The 16,418-nt window shown below is 48.7% G+C and overlaps 2 protein-coding genes across 6 annotated transcripts in view; one reads left to right on the plus strand and one right to left on the minus strand.

The window, feature by feature from the left end:
* Positions 1 to 6,504, plus strand: LOC144727673 (uncharacterized). 4 transcript variants are annotated; one of them, XM_078606670.1, is made up of 4 exons: positions 1 to 1,449; positions 2,825 to 2,935; positions 4,016 to 4,151; positions 4,757 to 6,504. In XM_078606670.1, the coding sequence occupies exons 2-4, from the start codon at positions 2,852 to 2,854 to the stop codon at positions 5,695 to 5,697; spliced, it is 1,161 nt and encodes a 386-aa protein (XP_078462796.1). In that variant the 5' UTR covers positions 1 to 1,449; positions 2,825 to 2,851; the 3' UTR covers positions 5,698 to 6,504. The 4 variants fall into 4 exon arrangements, with proteins under 4 accessions (XP_078462796.1, XP_078462795.1, XP_078462794.1 ...); XM_078606669.1 differs by having other exon boundaries at positions 3 to 1,449; positions 4,029 to 4,151; XM_078606668.1 differs by lacking the exon at positions 1 to 1,449 and having other exon boundaries at positions 2,519 to 2,935.
* The window catches only part of LOC144727672 (cystine/glutamate transporter-like), a 26,825-nt gene continuing 16,715 nt past the window's right edge, over positions 6,309 to 16,418 (minus strand). Inside the window, exons 9-13 of one of the 2 annotated variants that reach the window (XM_078606665.1) lie at positions 15,747 to 15,853; positions 14,567 to 14,663; positions 12,252 to 12,401; positions 10,560 to 10,746; positions 6,309 to 7,787 (exon numbers count right to left, since the gene is read on the minus strand). In XM_078606665.1, coding sequence (XP_078462791.1) covers positions 7,723 to 7,787; positions 10,560 to 10,746; positions 12,252 to 12,401; positions 14,567 to 14,663; positions 15,747 to 15,853 — 606 coding nt within the window. In that variant the 3' untranslated portion in view covers positions 6,309 to 7,722. The remainder of the gene's footprint in view (positions 7,788 to 10,559; positions 10,747 to 12,251; positions 12,402 to 14,566; positions 14,664 to 15,746; positions 15,854 to 16,418) is intronic. The other variant, XM_078606666.1, reaches the window with a different exon arrangement.

The following is a 16,418-nucleotide window of genomic DNA, read 5'->3' on the forward strand; positions in this document are numbered from 1 at the left end:
AATCGTCCAAAATCGCGTGACGTCATTTATGGACGGCCCCATACCTGTGAACCCCTTAACAGTGCCCTACCTTATTAGAGACCAATTCAGACCTTATTGGTCACCACGTGCCCTTGTAAATCTCAACGTTCATCCTACAAAGTCCCATCACAATGGAGAAACACAAATAGACACATATATATCGCCCGTATCCAAACGACTGTTTGCCGTATGGACCTGAAAACTCAATTTCCCCCGTACGAGAATACAAGATAAACCGTGTGGGTTGACAGGTACGGAACACACATCGCAGTAATTCTAGATTTGAAGCTTTCGTGACTGCAAGTATTCATATTCTTATGTTTTTTCGGTAAAGTCACGTAGGTAAAATTTTTAAATTAATAAAAGTACTTGATACAGCAAGCGTGCTGTGACGGTTCCACCTGAAGACGGAAGCTTGTGTTGCCTCCGAAACGTCGTGATTTTTATTTTATTTTTATTTTACTTTTATTAATGTACTTGATACAGCAAGCGTGCTGTGACGGTTCCACCTGAAAACGGAAGATTGTGTTGCCTCCAAAACGTCGTGATTTTTATTTTATTTTTATTTTACTTGTATTAATTTAAATGTTTTACCTACGTGACTTTACCGAAAAAACCTAAGAATACACATTGCAGTATTGACCAGGGCGGCCGCTGGATTCACGATGCACCGTGATGATCCTGGGACTTGGTAACGCTCCATTAATCCAATGCTCGTCTCTCGCGGAGACCTCCGGCGCACCGCAAGGTACGGGAGGTGAATTACATCGTGAGCCACAATTGGCGTAAATCCTCGACTTGTTAACCCCTCTATCGTTCTCGTCCCATGGCGGTGGTGGCGATTGCCTCATCCCTCTCTACTCGTAGCCCCGCCCTTAAAAAAATATTAGCCCCGCCCACGACCCATCTTAGCCACGCCCCTCGCCCATCTTAGCCACGCCCCTCATCCCTCTTCGCCCCGCCCCTCACCCATCTTAGCCACGCCCCTCACCCATCGTAGCCCCGCCCATCACCCATCTTAGCCACGCCCCTCACCCATCTTAGCCACGCCCCTCATCCCTTAAAGCCTCTCCCCTCATCCCTCTTAGCCCCGCCCTTCACCTCTTTGCCCCGCCCCTAACCCATTTAGCCCCGCCTATCGCCCCGCCCTATACTTGCCAGTAACTCGCGTCACGTGACGCCCGGCCCTTGGTGCCGCGCATGCGCGGTGGCGCCCGGGCCGCGAGAGGCCGCGCTCAAGGGGGCCGGCAACTGCTGCTGCCACCACCATCGCCACCACCACCATCACCACCATTGCCACCACCATCACCACCACCAGCGAGCGAGGAGAAGGAAGACCCAGCGGGGATGTCGCGACCCGCTGGAGGCAACGATGCGCGTCTGTAACCCGGCACCGCGGCGGCGGCAGCTGCAGCAGCAGCAGCCAGGGTTGGTGGATCACGCGCAGATGTTGCGAAACTCCCTCCCCCGTTACGTGCCACATGCATTGACCGATAGCACGTTCGTATGTAAAGAATCGCAGAGCTTGGACAGTTGTTGGCACCGGCTCGCAGCGTGGCTGCTGTTGCCTTGCCGTGTGGTGTCTCCCCGCGTCTCGAGACGTCCCTCTCGCCACGCGAGTGAGAGGTTTCTGTGCGCCAGCGCGTTACAAGTCGACGTTGTTGTTGTTGTTCGTGGTTCTTTCGGTAAAGTCACGTAGAAGGGAAATAATAAAATAATATAAATATATATTAAAGTCGCGTAGAAGGGAAATAATAAAATAATATTAATATATTTATATTATTTTTAAAATAATAATACAATTATATATTTTATTATTTCCCTTCTACGTGACTTTACCGAAAGAACCAAGAAGATGAATCCCTGCAGTCACGAAAGCTTTAAATCAAAGTTGTTGTTATTCGGTCACTCCGCTCATGCCCGACCCCCCGAATCGACGGACACCCGCGAGAAGCGCCTCGCTCCGTGCTCGAGTTGGGGCAGGAGAGGCTGGCGAGGGGGAGATGGCAACAGCCGTCGAGACAGCGGAGAGTGATGGGGGGCTGCAGAAGCTTGCCGTGGCATTGGCTCCGTCTGCAGAACGACCACTGATGGGACACCTTTTGGATGAAAACAGCAAGCTGTGACCTGGCTGTCAGGCCATGGGCTGCTATCATTGTGCCACTCAACAAGTTTGCTTTTGCAAAACTTTACATACGTTTTAAACGTTGAATCATTTAAATGTCATCTCGTACATGGAAACCATGCATTGCTGTGTAAGCACATGCTAGAAATTAGCTATGGCCTAGGTAGGTAACTGTGTTACTGGTAGGAACCTTCTGGTTACACCAGCCCACAGGGGATTATTGTGTCCGTCCGTCGTGCATCAAAAAATGGGAGGGGTGGGGCTGGGTGGAGAGGGGAGGGTGGGGAGGGAGGGGCTGGGTGGGGAGGGGCTGGTCACCCCGTGGTGCCCTTATAAAACTCAACGTTTAACCTACTCACGCCGGCTTGTGCCCGCCCTCACAGTCGGGCATATTTGCAGAATACACCACGCCGCCGTTGACCCTGGCCATTGACCGAGCAACCCAACGTTCCTACCAGCTCCCTCCGCAGGAATGTGTTACTACGGTGGGCCGAACTCACCTTGCATATTATGAGCTCATACAATGCCTTCAAATCCAGATGGGGGTTTTTCACTGCAAACTGCAGCCAGATTCCAAGGGTTTGCTGTTATGGCCTCAAAGCCCCAAAGGCATCATGTTTGTTAAAACGGTTTTATCTGTAAAGCTAACCATTTTAAATGCAAACGTTTACCTTGCAGACATGTGCAGTTTCTTGTCGTTCGGAGATGGCAGTTTTGCTGCAGAGGTTGAACTGCAGACGAACCTGCATGGCCTCAAGTCTAGCACATCTGTCAAGGTGGAAGGAGATGGTGAGTCCCTTAATATCCATACCTTGTTCTGGTTTCTTACTGTCCACGAGATGAAGGCATATTTAGTTTATTACCCCTGGAGGATGATCAGTCGTATCCTGATTCGCAACCTTGCATAACGCACCCGTTGCTCTAAGAAGGCATGTATCGGCCTTGATTCTAGAGTGGTTAAAGTTTTCAAGTTTCATTTACTAGGTATAGCCCTGTGAGCCATGCGGCTCTTGAGTCGGGTGCAACCGCAACAAACAAAATATGAACAGAGAACATCTTAAAGCGTCGACGCGCAACAGAAACATCCTGGATAAACCAGCAAATCTTCCAGAAAAAAAACACCATATTACAACGCTGTGTGCAAAAATCCCAGTGTGATGCAAGTTAAACAATAACAACCATAAGACAATTTAGATTAACGTTATCAGGCCAACTCCGCAATTCCGCAAGAAGCATGGCTTAACCATATGTTGAAGGTGTACAAATCATAATCCATTACTGTAAGCAATGATGGGAAACTCTTAATGCATACAATATTTATGATTATGTCTCTTAGCCTTTTCAAGTTTGAGATATAAATTAAATTCCATCGATACTGCTATGGTAACAGTTCAAATAGATACATGATTACAACTGATAGGGATGATATTTATATTGTTTCCAATAATGTTTTAAAGCATTAATATTTCAAAGCACACATTTAAATGTCTACATCATGGGTAGATGCAGCCTCCATCTCGCTTCACAAAATCTGCCAAGCACCGCCTTAGACAGCCCCTAACAGTGTCCGATAAGCACGGTTGGCTACGGATGGTGCAAAATAAGTTCTACATACTTACATTCATCATGGGCAGCAGGGTGGTGCAGTGAAGGACACTTCCCTTGTGTGCCGTGTTGGTCATTATGAGCCGCTCACTAACAGCACTTGCGCTGACAGTCTGTTAAGGCTATATGTGGAATATTTGTGATTGTAACTTGTTTAGCAATTGCACTGGTAATTTGTGTAACTGCAGCTGCTGAATTCCAGATCACTCCCCGTGTTTGAGACTCGCCCGTGGTGAGGAATGTCTGGTGCTGCTTATGATGTAGGTTCTTTTTACAGACGCCGATGACTCCTGTGTGGGTGGTAGTGAGAGCGACACGTTTTCACATGCGGTTGACCAACTCGAAGTTGTGGGAGTTTCAGACCAAGATGAGTCTTCCACAGATGTTAAACTCGAGGACGGTGAGTGCAAGTGGCGTGGAATTCGTTCTCGTTTTTGGCACACAGCACAGAATCACTACGATTTCTACAGTGAATCCACCGTGGCGGAGTTCCTCTTTAGCCACGGCATTGTGGGGGGACACATTGCGGACAAGCAAATTGGTAAATCGGAGTTTCCTTCCAGATGTGAGAGAAAAACTCCTCTTATCTGTAAATTTTAACACTCTAGCAATGAATAAAAGGTTTCATTTATGTTGTGGTTTATCGAACTACTGCTCCATACATCCTATGATCCGCAACAATCCTTGATAACAAGATGACTGCGTTGCGCCGTGAACATTAGTGCGGCGGATCTCGGTTGCAGCGGCATCGGCAACAACTGCAGACGGGGAGAAAACGACGATCTCATTGTCGTCAAACATCATCACACAATCATCCATCACCACACATCACATCATCACACCTCAAAACAGAACCATTCATCATCATTCATCATCACACATCAACACAATCAACACATCACATCATCACCCGATCGTCCATCATTACCACACATCACATCATCACACATCAACACATCACATTATAACACATCAACTCATGATCACCCTTTGTGTCTCGTTTAGGTGAGATTGAGGGAAAGTACCTCTCCTCATCGCACTTCAACTATTTCCAGGAGACCTTCAGCGACAGCAGTTTAGAGGATGAACAGCAGGGCCTAGAATGTGTTGGTAAGATTGGGGGTGGTGGTGTTGAGGATTACAACATTGAAACCAATGAAGGGAAAGACTCGGCTGAGTATCAGCAGCTGCTGGAGAGAGGTGAGGCCTGTGGCGAAGCTCGCGAAGTAATCCCGAGCCGGGAAGACAAAACTGGCGACATTCGCCCGTACCGCTGCACGGACTGCGAGCGCGTGTTCCCGCAGCGCTATCAGCTCAAGTGCCACGTGCGTGAGCACACCGGAGAAATGCCGTTCGTGTGCGAGGAGTGCGGCCGCGGCTTCCACACGCTGTCCACCTTCACCGTGCATCGGCGGCGCCACACGGGCGAAAAGCCGTACGCGTGCGAGGTGTGCGGCAAGGCCTTCGTGAGCGTGGCCTGCCTGAGGCTGCACACGCGCACGCACACGGGGGAGCGGCCGTACGTGTGCGACGTCTGCGGCCGTGCGTTTGCGCTGAAGTGCGCCCTGACGGTCCACCAGAGGACACACACGGGCAAGAGGCCCTACGTCTGCGAGTTCTGCGGCAAAGCGTTTGTGGTGGCGAGTGCTCTCACGGTACACCGGCGCATCCACACCGGAGAGAGACCTGTGACCTGCGAGTGCTGCGGAGCTGCCTTTGTCAGCTCGTCGGGCCTGGCCAAGCACATGACGAGTCACACGGGCGAGAAGAAGTTTGTGTGCAAGGAGTGCGGGAAGGCGTTTGCCCGCTCCTCTTATCTCACCCAGCACGTACGCATGCACACGGGGGAGAAGCCCTGCGTGTGCTCGCGCTGCGGGAAGGCATTCAAACAGTACGCGGGACTCAACTACCACAAGAAGAAGTGCCTCATCAGTTGTGTTTCTTAAACGGTGACTGCGAGGAAATGAAGCCGTGCAACTTGTGATGGGAACCGGCTAATGGCAGGGAAAACATCTCACGCCTTGCTCCGTTACAGTTCTGGTTGATCCGTCTTTCGTGAAGTTATTGGGGGGAGGGGACATTTGCGGTTTCAATTCCGACACTTGTAATGTCATTTTGACTGATTTAAACGTCTCTAGATTCCCCATAAACAGGGACTGTATATTTATGTGATTTTGGGTTTACTGCTTTAGAACCATTGCATCATGAAGCTGAGTTTCTGTTACTATAAAATTCACAATTATCTCACGTCACTACGAGTGTTAGTGGCATTACTGACACTTTCTTTTTTGTCAAATGTTATCGGAAAATGTCTTAGATATTTACACATTTTTGTGGAATGGCTTGAGCCATCTAAGTTAAATATCTCTTTGTTACAAGAGTTCCAATTGTGTTATGTTTACGACTGCACCCAATGTTTGACAGAAAAGAACGCAGGATTGAGATGTTTGGTATTGATGCGTATTGTAAACCTCAGATTCTATAAACGTGATTAATACGTTATGCATGTTAGAATTTAATCATTGAGTGAATAGGTAATGGTGACTCCCAACAAGAGTGAAGTTGCTGCTAATGCTTTTGTGTTTATTGATATTCAATATGTGGTCATTAATGAAGTGATACAATTAGCAGTGGACTTTACATCAAATGCTTGGAACCACAAGTGTAAAAACATTCATGTACATTGGCTAAGAATGTTATATATATTTAAATTTACGCTTAAGTATTTTTGTAATAAATCATTATAAAAAATGCTTCTTTTGAGAATGCTCTCGTTAACTGAATAGATTTTTTTTCGTGGAAAAATGCTAAGTTCCAGCTGTCTTAATAACCCCCAAAAACGAAATCAGACCAACCTATTAACTGATCCCTTGCCTTGGCCCTCTTATCTTAAAACAATACAAACTCACCACACATCAATAGGCTCCATAGCTGTCAATGCCCTTTAGAGGGCTATGAAAAGTGTAAGTATTACAGTAAAAGCGAGACTGTTTTCAATATCTGACATCCTTTACCGGTGACGTGGACGATTTAAACGAGAGGTTTTAGTTTGTGGAGTACTCCCTTGCTTCGCAGACCAATCGCGACGCGTGACAATGGAGCCGAGCGGATACACGAGGGCTCATCTCCATTGCGGACAAACGGTCAAACTCGTTCATAAAAATTAACCCGTAAAAACAAAGTTTTTCACTATAAATCCTTTATATGCGTGGCGGCTAGAGTCCTCTCGTCCTCTGGCTTGAGATGGCTGCCATCATTAAGCAATTGGTTATTAAATATAAAAAAAAATCCCTAAAAAGTGTAAAATTTTGGAAAAAAATTTTCACGAAAATTAATTGTCACGCACAACAAGTCTGTGTGGAAAATGTCAGCTCGATTGGATCACGGGAAGTGGGTTAAAAACGACCGAAAGATTTGCACGGTCGTAAGCGCGCAAGCAAGTGAACTTAATATAAAGGATTTAAAAATAGCTTCCGATACACGTTTTAATATTGCATTGTACGAATCAAGTGGTTTACAAAAGCGAAGATGTCCATTGCATTTATTGAAAGTTAAGTTTAGAAACGGCCAAAATTATCTGTTGCACAACTCGGTCGAGTTGAAGTGGTGTCCTGTTTACAGACTGTGGTCTGCGAGGGGATTTTCAAATTGTACGCTTCCCACTGGCCAAACTGTAACGAGACAATTCGCCCACATCACCGACAACGAATAGTAAAGGAACACTTCATTATCAGGTCACTTGGAAGACTTTTGGCTCGTTTATCCAATTGGATGCTCATTCCTTGTGGCTTGTCACAAAAAGTGGTGGCGATTTGTCAAACTTGGGTCGGGTGCAATTTGTGTCTTGGCAGAAAAATGTGCCCCACTAGCAGAAGTGAGGACTGTGTAAGTAGTTGCCTCCTAATACCGGTTCGTATGATCGGTTTCATTTGAAATCTTGTGCTGATGCTTTGCTTCTGGGTCAGTTGAAATCAGTAGTTGGTCTCCTCCTGTGGTACCACCTCCATGAGTAACTGCAGCTCCTGAGTGATCCACTCTGTGGAGATGGAAACGATGCAAATTAATTATTGCAGTGAAGAACCACGCCATTTGAAATTCATGCTTTCCCGGATTACGCTATTTTTCAGTGTTCTCGTCGTTTATAGATTTCATTCAAAATGCACGAGAGAAACTCGCTGATTTACGATTCAAGACGGGTAGTGCTCCTGAGTTAACCTGCCACCTCTTATGAGCAAGCTTGGATCTCCACGCGCAGGTCAGAGTATTTTTGTATTGGCCCCCATTAAAGTGAATGCAAACTGAATAATTCCTGAAAGGTCTTATCAAGTGTGCATATTTCATTCTTCGAAGCCCATTATATATGAAATAAAAGAATAACTAGGTCATCTGGTAGAATACCCAGGGTGAGGATTAGCCATGCTTATGAGAATAAAGAACAGATTCGCATGAGCGCAGGTTTATTTATTAAATTATCTGTCTCACATGGGCCTCTGTGTCAGGTGTGGGCCGTAGTTCAACACAACCAGGACCCGTATCGAACAGGGTTCTTGCCGATAACAAAGTTAAGCGTTGGAGTTCAGCAAACCTGACTAATGAGGCACTGATTGTCGTGGAAACTTTTCAGAGTTTGCTCGCATTCAACCAATGCTGCTGAATAAATGCACTCCCATTGTGGCCGATGCAATGTGTAAAAAAAGCTTAAGATTTTCGCTTTTAAGTGGAGAGAAATCTATGGAAAGTAGAGGCCGACCGATATTCGGTTTCGGCGCCGAAAGTTGGCAAATGGCCTCTTTCGGCCGAAAGTCAATGTTTAATTTTCGGTCTGGTTTTGGCCGAAACTAATATTGACTTTCGGTCGTCATTCGTCAACCGAAGATCTATTTGTAGAATATAACGCTCGTGCTACGTCTATCACTGCCTATGGGCTGGTCACAATCCTATGCGATAGGCTGCAAACACACACACAGTCAGCAGCAGCAGCTTGGGAGCGAGGTTACAGCCGCAACCATGGTCTGTTAATGTATATACGACTGAATGCGGAAAAACTTGTTTCTTAACTACAACATTCGTTTGTTTGGATATAATTACTAAGTAAGTAACACCTAAATATTTGATATTTAGCGACTCTCACTGCAGGCTCTGAATGATTAGTTCTAGATTTATTTTTAATTAAAGTAGCATAGCATCATGACATTTCATATATCTTGTGTTCGGTAACTTCGGTTATATACCTTTCGGTTTCGGTCTCGGTCGAAAGTGTAGTTCAACTTTCGGTGAAATTAAACTTTCGGATTTGGCTTCGGTTTCGGCCTAAAGTCATTTTTTTACTTTCGGTCTGAAATTCAGTTTCGATCGGCCTCTAATGGAAGGGAGGCGTATTGTAAACGTATTTATTTAGTTACTTATATTCTCCACACTGATGCTAATGAAGTTCGTTTTTGGTGGTTCATATGAGCACAGGTTTATGCACATTCATAAGTAATTGTGTCGGTAAGTGAGTATAGGAAATACATGTTAAAGGTTTCGATTTAAAGCGTTCGTGACTGCATGAATTATTTTATTGTTTTTATTTTTTATCATTGTATTATTTCCCTTCTACGTGACTTTACCGAAAGAACCAAGAACATGTTAAAGGCCTAATGCGTTCAGATGACATCGAAAGTTACCCTTTTTCACTAAAAAAACGTACTTTATAATATTTAAATAATGGATGTTAATACGTAAAGATACATAAATATGATTTGGGTCTTTCGGTAATGTCACGTAGATAGGTTCAAAGAAAATAGGTTCAAATATATTTTCTTTTACCTATCTACGTGACTTTACCGAAAGACCCAGAGAATATGAATTCCTGCAGTCACGAAAGCGTTGAGTCAAGATACTCACTTTCAATTAAAAGAAAAATGGTAAATCAACGCATTAATTAATATTTACTGAACCTGTTAACGGCAAGTCGTTAGCAGGGGAATGCTCGGTAAGCGAACCAATTGGGCTCTATAGAGGCCCGTCATTAAGCGATTAATCGTTAACAGGGGTGCTCGTAAAGAGGGCTTCTACTCTACACTACTATACACTACACTATACACTACACGACTATACACCACTATTATACACGACTATACACTACTATACACTACATTATACACTGCACTACACTATACACCACACTACTATACACTGCACTATTCACTACACTATACACTACACTATACACCACTATTATATACGACTATACACTACACTATACACTGCACTACACTATACACTACACTACTATACACTGCACTATACACTACACCACTATACACTACACTATACACTACACATTGGGCTCTATAGAGGCCCGTCGTTAAGCGATTAATTGTTAACAGGGGTGCTCGTTAAGAGGGCTTCTGCTATACACTATACACTACACTACTATACACCACTAGTATGCACTACTATACACTACATATACACTACACTATACACTACACCACTATACACTACACTATACACTGCACCACTATACACTACACTATACACTACACTATACACTACACCACTATACACTACACTACACAATGTGCTCTACAGAGGCCCATCGTTAACAGGGGTGCTCGTTCAGAGGGCTTCTTCTCTACACCACTATACACTACACTATACACTACACTATACACTACACCACTACACACTACACAATGTGCTCTACAGAGGCCCGTCGTTAACAGGGTTGCTCGTTCAGAGGGCTTCTCTCCACCACGGCAAAGTGGCATCAGCGTCTCGCGAGCTCCCCCCACTCCCCCCCGCCCCCCCGCGGGGTCATCACCGGCGCGGCGCCGGACGCGCTCCGGCCACGCGCTCCGTCCGCGTGCCGTGAGGCAGGCGGCGTAGACGGGCACGCCGCTCAGCGTGATGAGGGCGCCCACGCCCAGGTTGGCGGGGGACGAGTAGACGGAGCACGCGACGATGCCGAGGCAGCAGCACGAGAAGAGCGCGGGCACCGCCAGGGGCACCTTGGAGGCGAAGCGAGACGAAGCCCACGTGTCACTCGATGGTGGTGGTGGGCGGGTTACAGCAGCAGCAGCGGCGGCACGGGCGTACAAGCTGCAGCGTCTTCTTGGTTCTTTCGGTAAAGTCACGTAGAAGGGAAGTAATAAAATAATAAAAATAAAACATAATAAAATAATTCTCACGACGTTTCGGCCACAACGCAAGCAGCCGTCCTCAGGTCTGTCGGGGAGACAGACCTGGTCGGGGAGACAGCATTCAGACGCTGTCTCCCCGACAGACCTGGTCTTCACCTGAGGACGGCTGCTTGCGTTGTGGCCGAAACGTCGTGAGAATTATTTTATTATGTTTATTTTTATTATTGTATTACTTCCCTTCTACGTGACTTTACCGAAAGAACCAAGAAGATGAATCCCTGCAGTCACGAAAGCTTCAAATCGAAATTTAAGCTGCAGCGTGTGCGCTATTTCGTAAGCTGTCAACCCCTTGTCAGTGCCCTACCTTATTACAAGACAATTCAGACCTTGATTCTAGATTTGAAGCTTTCGTGACTGCAAGGATTCATACTTTTAGTTTTGTCGGTAAAGTCACGTAGGTAAAAAATGAAATTAAAATTAATACAAATAAAATAATAAAAATCACGACGTTTCGGATTCTTGATACACTTGATACAGCAAATCTGGCTGTGACGGTCCCACCTGATGACGGAGACTTGTGTTGCCTCCGAAACGTCGTGATTTTTATTTTATTTTTATTCATTTTAATTTCATTTTTTACCTACGTGACTTTACCGAAAGAACTAAGAGTATGAATTCAGACCTTGTTGGTCACCCCCGTGCCCTTTGGGGACGTCCATAAATGACGTCACGCGAGTTTGGACGATTTTTGACCCCCCCCCCCCCCCGTCACACGGCGTCACAAAAAGTCAGAGCCCCCCTCAGATATGACGTTACAAAGCTCTGTCACACCCCCCCCCCCCCAAAAACAATATTTCCATTTTGAAAATAAAACATGCTTCAAATCACTTTAAACTATTGCCATTGTAGTGCGTATTTAATGTGGCGCTGCACTCTGATGTTGTAGGAGAAAACATTTATTAAAAAGTCTATTTAATTAAGTAGAACGTGTTGTCTATATTTATTTAAAGTTGCGCATTTTGATGTGACGTCACATTTCTCAAACCCCACTCCCCTCGTCACACATCGTCACAAATGTTTGACCCACCCCCCTAGGTGCGCCATTTATGGACGGCCTCTTATACATCTCGACGTTCGTCCTACAAAGTCCCATCATCAAAAGGGAGAAACACAAACAAATAGATAATTATTATTATTTTTGACCGTATTGAAACGTCTTTACGCCGTTATTGCACCTGAAAACTCAATTTCCCCGTACAAGAATTACGGCGTTAACCCGCACGGCTTTGACAGGGATAGCTCTTTTGCATCGCGCGCGGCGTGGATGGGCCCCCCACGTGACCCCAACCTGAGCGGCCCGGCTCGCCCGGTACCTTGAAGGGGCGCGGAAGATCGGGCCGCCGTACTCGCTGGTACACGAGGCCGAGCGATACGAGGCCGACGAAGAACCACTGGGGGCCGCTGCAGTAGTTGATCAGCGCGTGCACGTCCCCCAGCCACATCAAGCAGAGCAGCAGTGGCAGCTGTTGGGATGATGGTGACCATAGATTCAGCTTGTAACGCGCCGTACAGAGAGCGAGAGAGGAGGGGGGGGCGACTCGGAAGCGGGAGGAGCCACGGGCAGACGGTAAGGCAGCCACGCGGTGAGCCGGTGCCAAACATTGCCCGAGCTCTGCGGCCCTCTCGACAGGGTGCTTCAAAAAGATGTTAACACTTTTTATGGGACTATCGTTTTTAATGGAAAAAATAACGGATGATAATACACTCAAAGAGTCTCCACTCACCACTGGAACCTCATTTGCCAGTAAAAAATATGATAATTGTTTTTTACCCTTCTATCTGGCAACAAAACTGACACCTTTTTTTTACAAGGAGTCATGTTTGCATAGACCACAATACCTGCAGCCATAATGCAAATAAAAAACATAACTCTGATAATGTATGCACTGTCCTTGAGGTTGATTGGTCCACACCCGAGACAGCTTTCCTTAGAGCCTAGTCTCACATGGGTTGGACCAGATGACGCCATCGTTGTCAAGGCATGCCTGGAATCATGCCTGGAATGCCTGGAATCCTTTTCTCCAGGTGGTCTCCAGAGCCCGGAGGCACATTTCTCGTGGTATTGTTGCAAATTCTCAGAAGTGTTAACACTTTTTTGAAGCATCCTGGATATTAAGCGTTTACATGTGGGAGGAAACCGGAGCACCCAATGATAACCCACGCGTGTCCAGGGGGAAACACGATATCCCATACAGATGGAACACATTGCGTTAAGTTCACACTTGCTGTACTCCCTTCTCCTGGCGAGCCAGGGTATGGCACCTCCTCGACAAAGGGGAGTTTCGCAACATCTGTGCGTGATCCACCAACCCTCGCTGCCTCCAAAGTGCTGGATCGCAGTCCACGCATCGCTACTCTCCCAGCGGGACAGCAGATTGCACAACCGTACCTCACAGCCTGGAGTGGCCGCCTGCCTGGGATCCCAAACCTTCTCTCATCCACAAGTGCTACTGTGCACAGGGTAACGTACAAATGGCCTCACGACGCGACCGCAAAGCAACGTCTTCGCCGCCTGCGGCAAGAAAAAGCTAGGGTAGCCTCGCCCTGGGGAATGGAACAAACACCAAATGTCTTCATCGAGTTGTTATTTTAAAAAAAAATTACGAAATGATGAACGAAGCAAAGTGCCGACTACACCGAGCATCTTCTTGTTTCCACTGATCGTAAAAAAAAGAGAGAGAGGTGGCGGGGGGGATTCCTCTTCCAGTGCTGCGGCCTCCACGCGCACGATGACACCGCCACGCGCACAATGACACCGTCACGCGCACGATGACACCGTCACGCGCACGATGACACCGCACGCGCACAATGACACCGTCACGCGCACGATGACACCGTCACGCGCACGATGACACCGTCACGCGCACGATGACACCGCACGCGCACGATGACACCGCCACGCGCACGATGACACCGCACGCGCACGATGACACCGTCACGCGCACGATGACACCGCACGCGCACGATGACACCGTCACGCGCACGATGACACCGTCACGCGCACGATGACACCGCACGCGCACGATGACACCACCACGCGCACGATGACACCGTCACGCGCACGATGACACCGCACGCGCACGATGACACCGTCACGCGCACGATGACACCGCACGCGCACGATGACACCGTCACGCGCACGATGACACCGTCACGCGCACGATGACACCGCACGCGCACGATGACACCGCCACGCGCACGATGACACCGTCACGCGCACGATGACACCGCACGCGCACGATGACACCGCCACGCGCACGATGACACCGTCACGCGCACGATGACACCGTCACGCGCACGATGACACCGCACGCGCACGATGACACCGCACGCGCACGATGACACCGTCACGCGCACGATGACACCGTCACGCGCACGATGACACCGCACGCGCACGATGACACCGCACGCGCACGATGACACCGCCACGCGCACGATGACACCGCCACGCGCACGATGACACCGTCACGCGCACGATGACACCGCACGCGCACGATGACACCGTCACGCGCACGATGACACCGTCACGCGCACGATGACACCGCCACGCGCACGATGACACCGTCACGCGCACGATGACACCGCGGGACGAGCGGCAGCGCCGCCGCCACTCGGCGTTGAGGCTCACCAGCAGCAGCATGGCCGGGCAGGGGGTCCGCCTCCTCACGTGGATCATGCTGAAGATGCTCGGCCAGTGGCGCTGCCGCGACGCCACCATGAACAGCCTGCAACGGTGGGGAGGGTGGCGTTCCGTTGGCGTGCGCCAGCTCGATCCGAGCCCTCGCCTACCCACGACACCGGCGTCCACGTTCCCTTGGATCGTGATTTCGTTCCCGACCTTCGACTGCCGCGGTGGCAGAAGCTTACAGCTCGCGCGACGCAATGGGGCGAGACGCCGGAACGAGCTGGGCATGGCGGTCCGTCAAGGGAGCCTCGAACTTTGTCGCGGGGTTTGACTGCGCGCGGAGGGAGCGCGCGACGCACGCACGCGTGCGCACGGTGAACACACGCGCACTCACACCCACGTGCACGTGGTGAACACACGCACACCCAAACCCACGTGCACGCCGTGAACACACGCGCACTCACACCCACGTGCACGCCGTGAACACACGCGCACTCACACCCACGTGCACGCGGTGAACACACGCGCACTCACACCCACGTGCACGCCGTGACCACACGCACACCCACACCCACGTGCTCGCGCAGTCATCTGCCCGCCGTGTCGTACGGTACATTTTACAAAACATAAACATTACATTTTCTAGGTATTGTGCTGCACAATATAAGTACGTTATATCTTGGCATTGGCAAATGGGAATCTGTGCCGTACGTTTGGTAACAATTGGGCCTGTGTAGGTTTCAAATGTACGGGATGGGCAGATGCAGGACACGGTGACAATCGGCTGAGCAGATACCCAAGTCATCATGATCATGTTCAAGTTCATTTTGTTTACCCAGGTGGTGAGAACTCAAGAGACCAGCAGGATGGAGCCTCATTAGCAGGAGTGACCCACCTGGGGAATTCGTCTGCGAGTAGGGGCGATGATTGCTGCTGGGTGTGATCCCATTTAAGTAGCTGTGCAATTATGGCACCACGCTGTGAAAACTTGGCAGGACCCTCCTGACAGAGTGTGTCGTGAGACTCAGTGAGGCTTTCCCGGTGACACACGTGTACTCGTAATAAAAAGAGTAATACTAATTGCGAGAAAAAAATATTTTGCCCGTCAGAGGAACGTGGAATTGTCTCTCATACAAATGTGGAACGCCGCGTTGCGAGGTGTTTTCACGTGTGCACGTCTCACCTGGGTGATGTAAAGTACGAGCCCATGCTGCCGCCCAGGCAGGACAGGGCCACGCAGAGGGGTACGATCGTAGAGAACGCATTGCCCAGGGTGTTTTCGGCGAATGTCTGCAAATGTCGAGATTTGGGTTACCGGCGAGAGCGTCGCGGGCACGACGCCGACGGCTTTGCGCGTTGTGCGCTCAGGGCCACGACGTGGGGCAGGCAGTTATCTCCACGCAGTGGCTTCACTGTAGTTTACTCTCACGGAGACCCACAGGCTCAGCTCCCCGTAGATTCACATAGAGACCCAAGGACTCGTACAGGGACCCACAGACTCAGCTCCCCGTAGATTCACATAGAGACCCAAGGACTCGTACAGAGACCCACAGATTCAGCTCCCCGTAGATTCACATAGAGACCCAAGTACTCGTACAGGGACCCACAGACTCAGCTCCCCGTAGATTCACATAGAGACCCAAGGACTCGTACAGGGACCCACAGACTCAGCTCCCCGTAGATTCACATAGAGACGCAAGGACTCGTACAGAGACCCACAGATTCATCTCCCCGTAGATTCACATAGAAACCCAAGGACTCGTACAGAGACCCACAGATTCATCTTTCCGTAGATTCGCAAAATTCCACAGACTCGCACCGAGACCCACAGACGCAGCTTCCCACAGATTCGCAT

Source organism: Lampetra planeri, chromosome 26, assembly GCF_965212315.1.
Source record: "Lampetra planeri chromosome 26, kcLamPlan1.2.h2, whole genome shotgun sequence".
In the NCBI taxonomy this organism is placed as follows: domain Eukaryota; kingdom Metazoa; phylum Chordata; class Hyperoartia; order Petromyzontiformes; family Petromyzontidae; genus Lampetra; species Lampetra planeri.

Excerpts from the sequence above, each read along its gene's own strand:
- LOC144727673 (XM_078606667.1), top strand. The coding sequence starts at position 2,686 with ATGGGGGTTTTTCACTGCAAACTGCAGCCAGATTCCAAGGGTTTGCTG. Across the intron at positions 2,936-4,028 it reads TGTCAAGGTGGAAGGAGATG|ACGCCGATGACTCCTGTGTG; the intron begins GTGAGTCCCTTA and ends TTCTTTTTACAG. Across the intron at positions 4,152-4,756 it reads AGATGTTAAACTCGAGGACG|GTGAGATTGAGGGAAAGTAC; the intron begins GTGAGTGCAAGT and ends TGTCTCGTTTAG.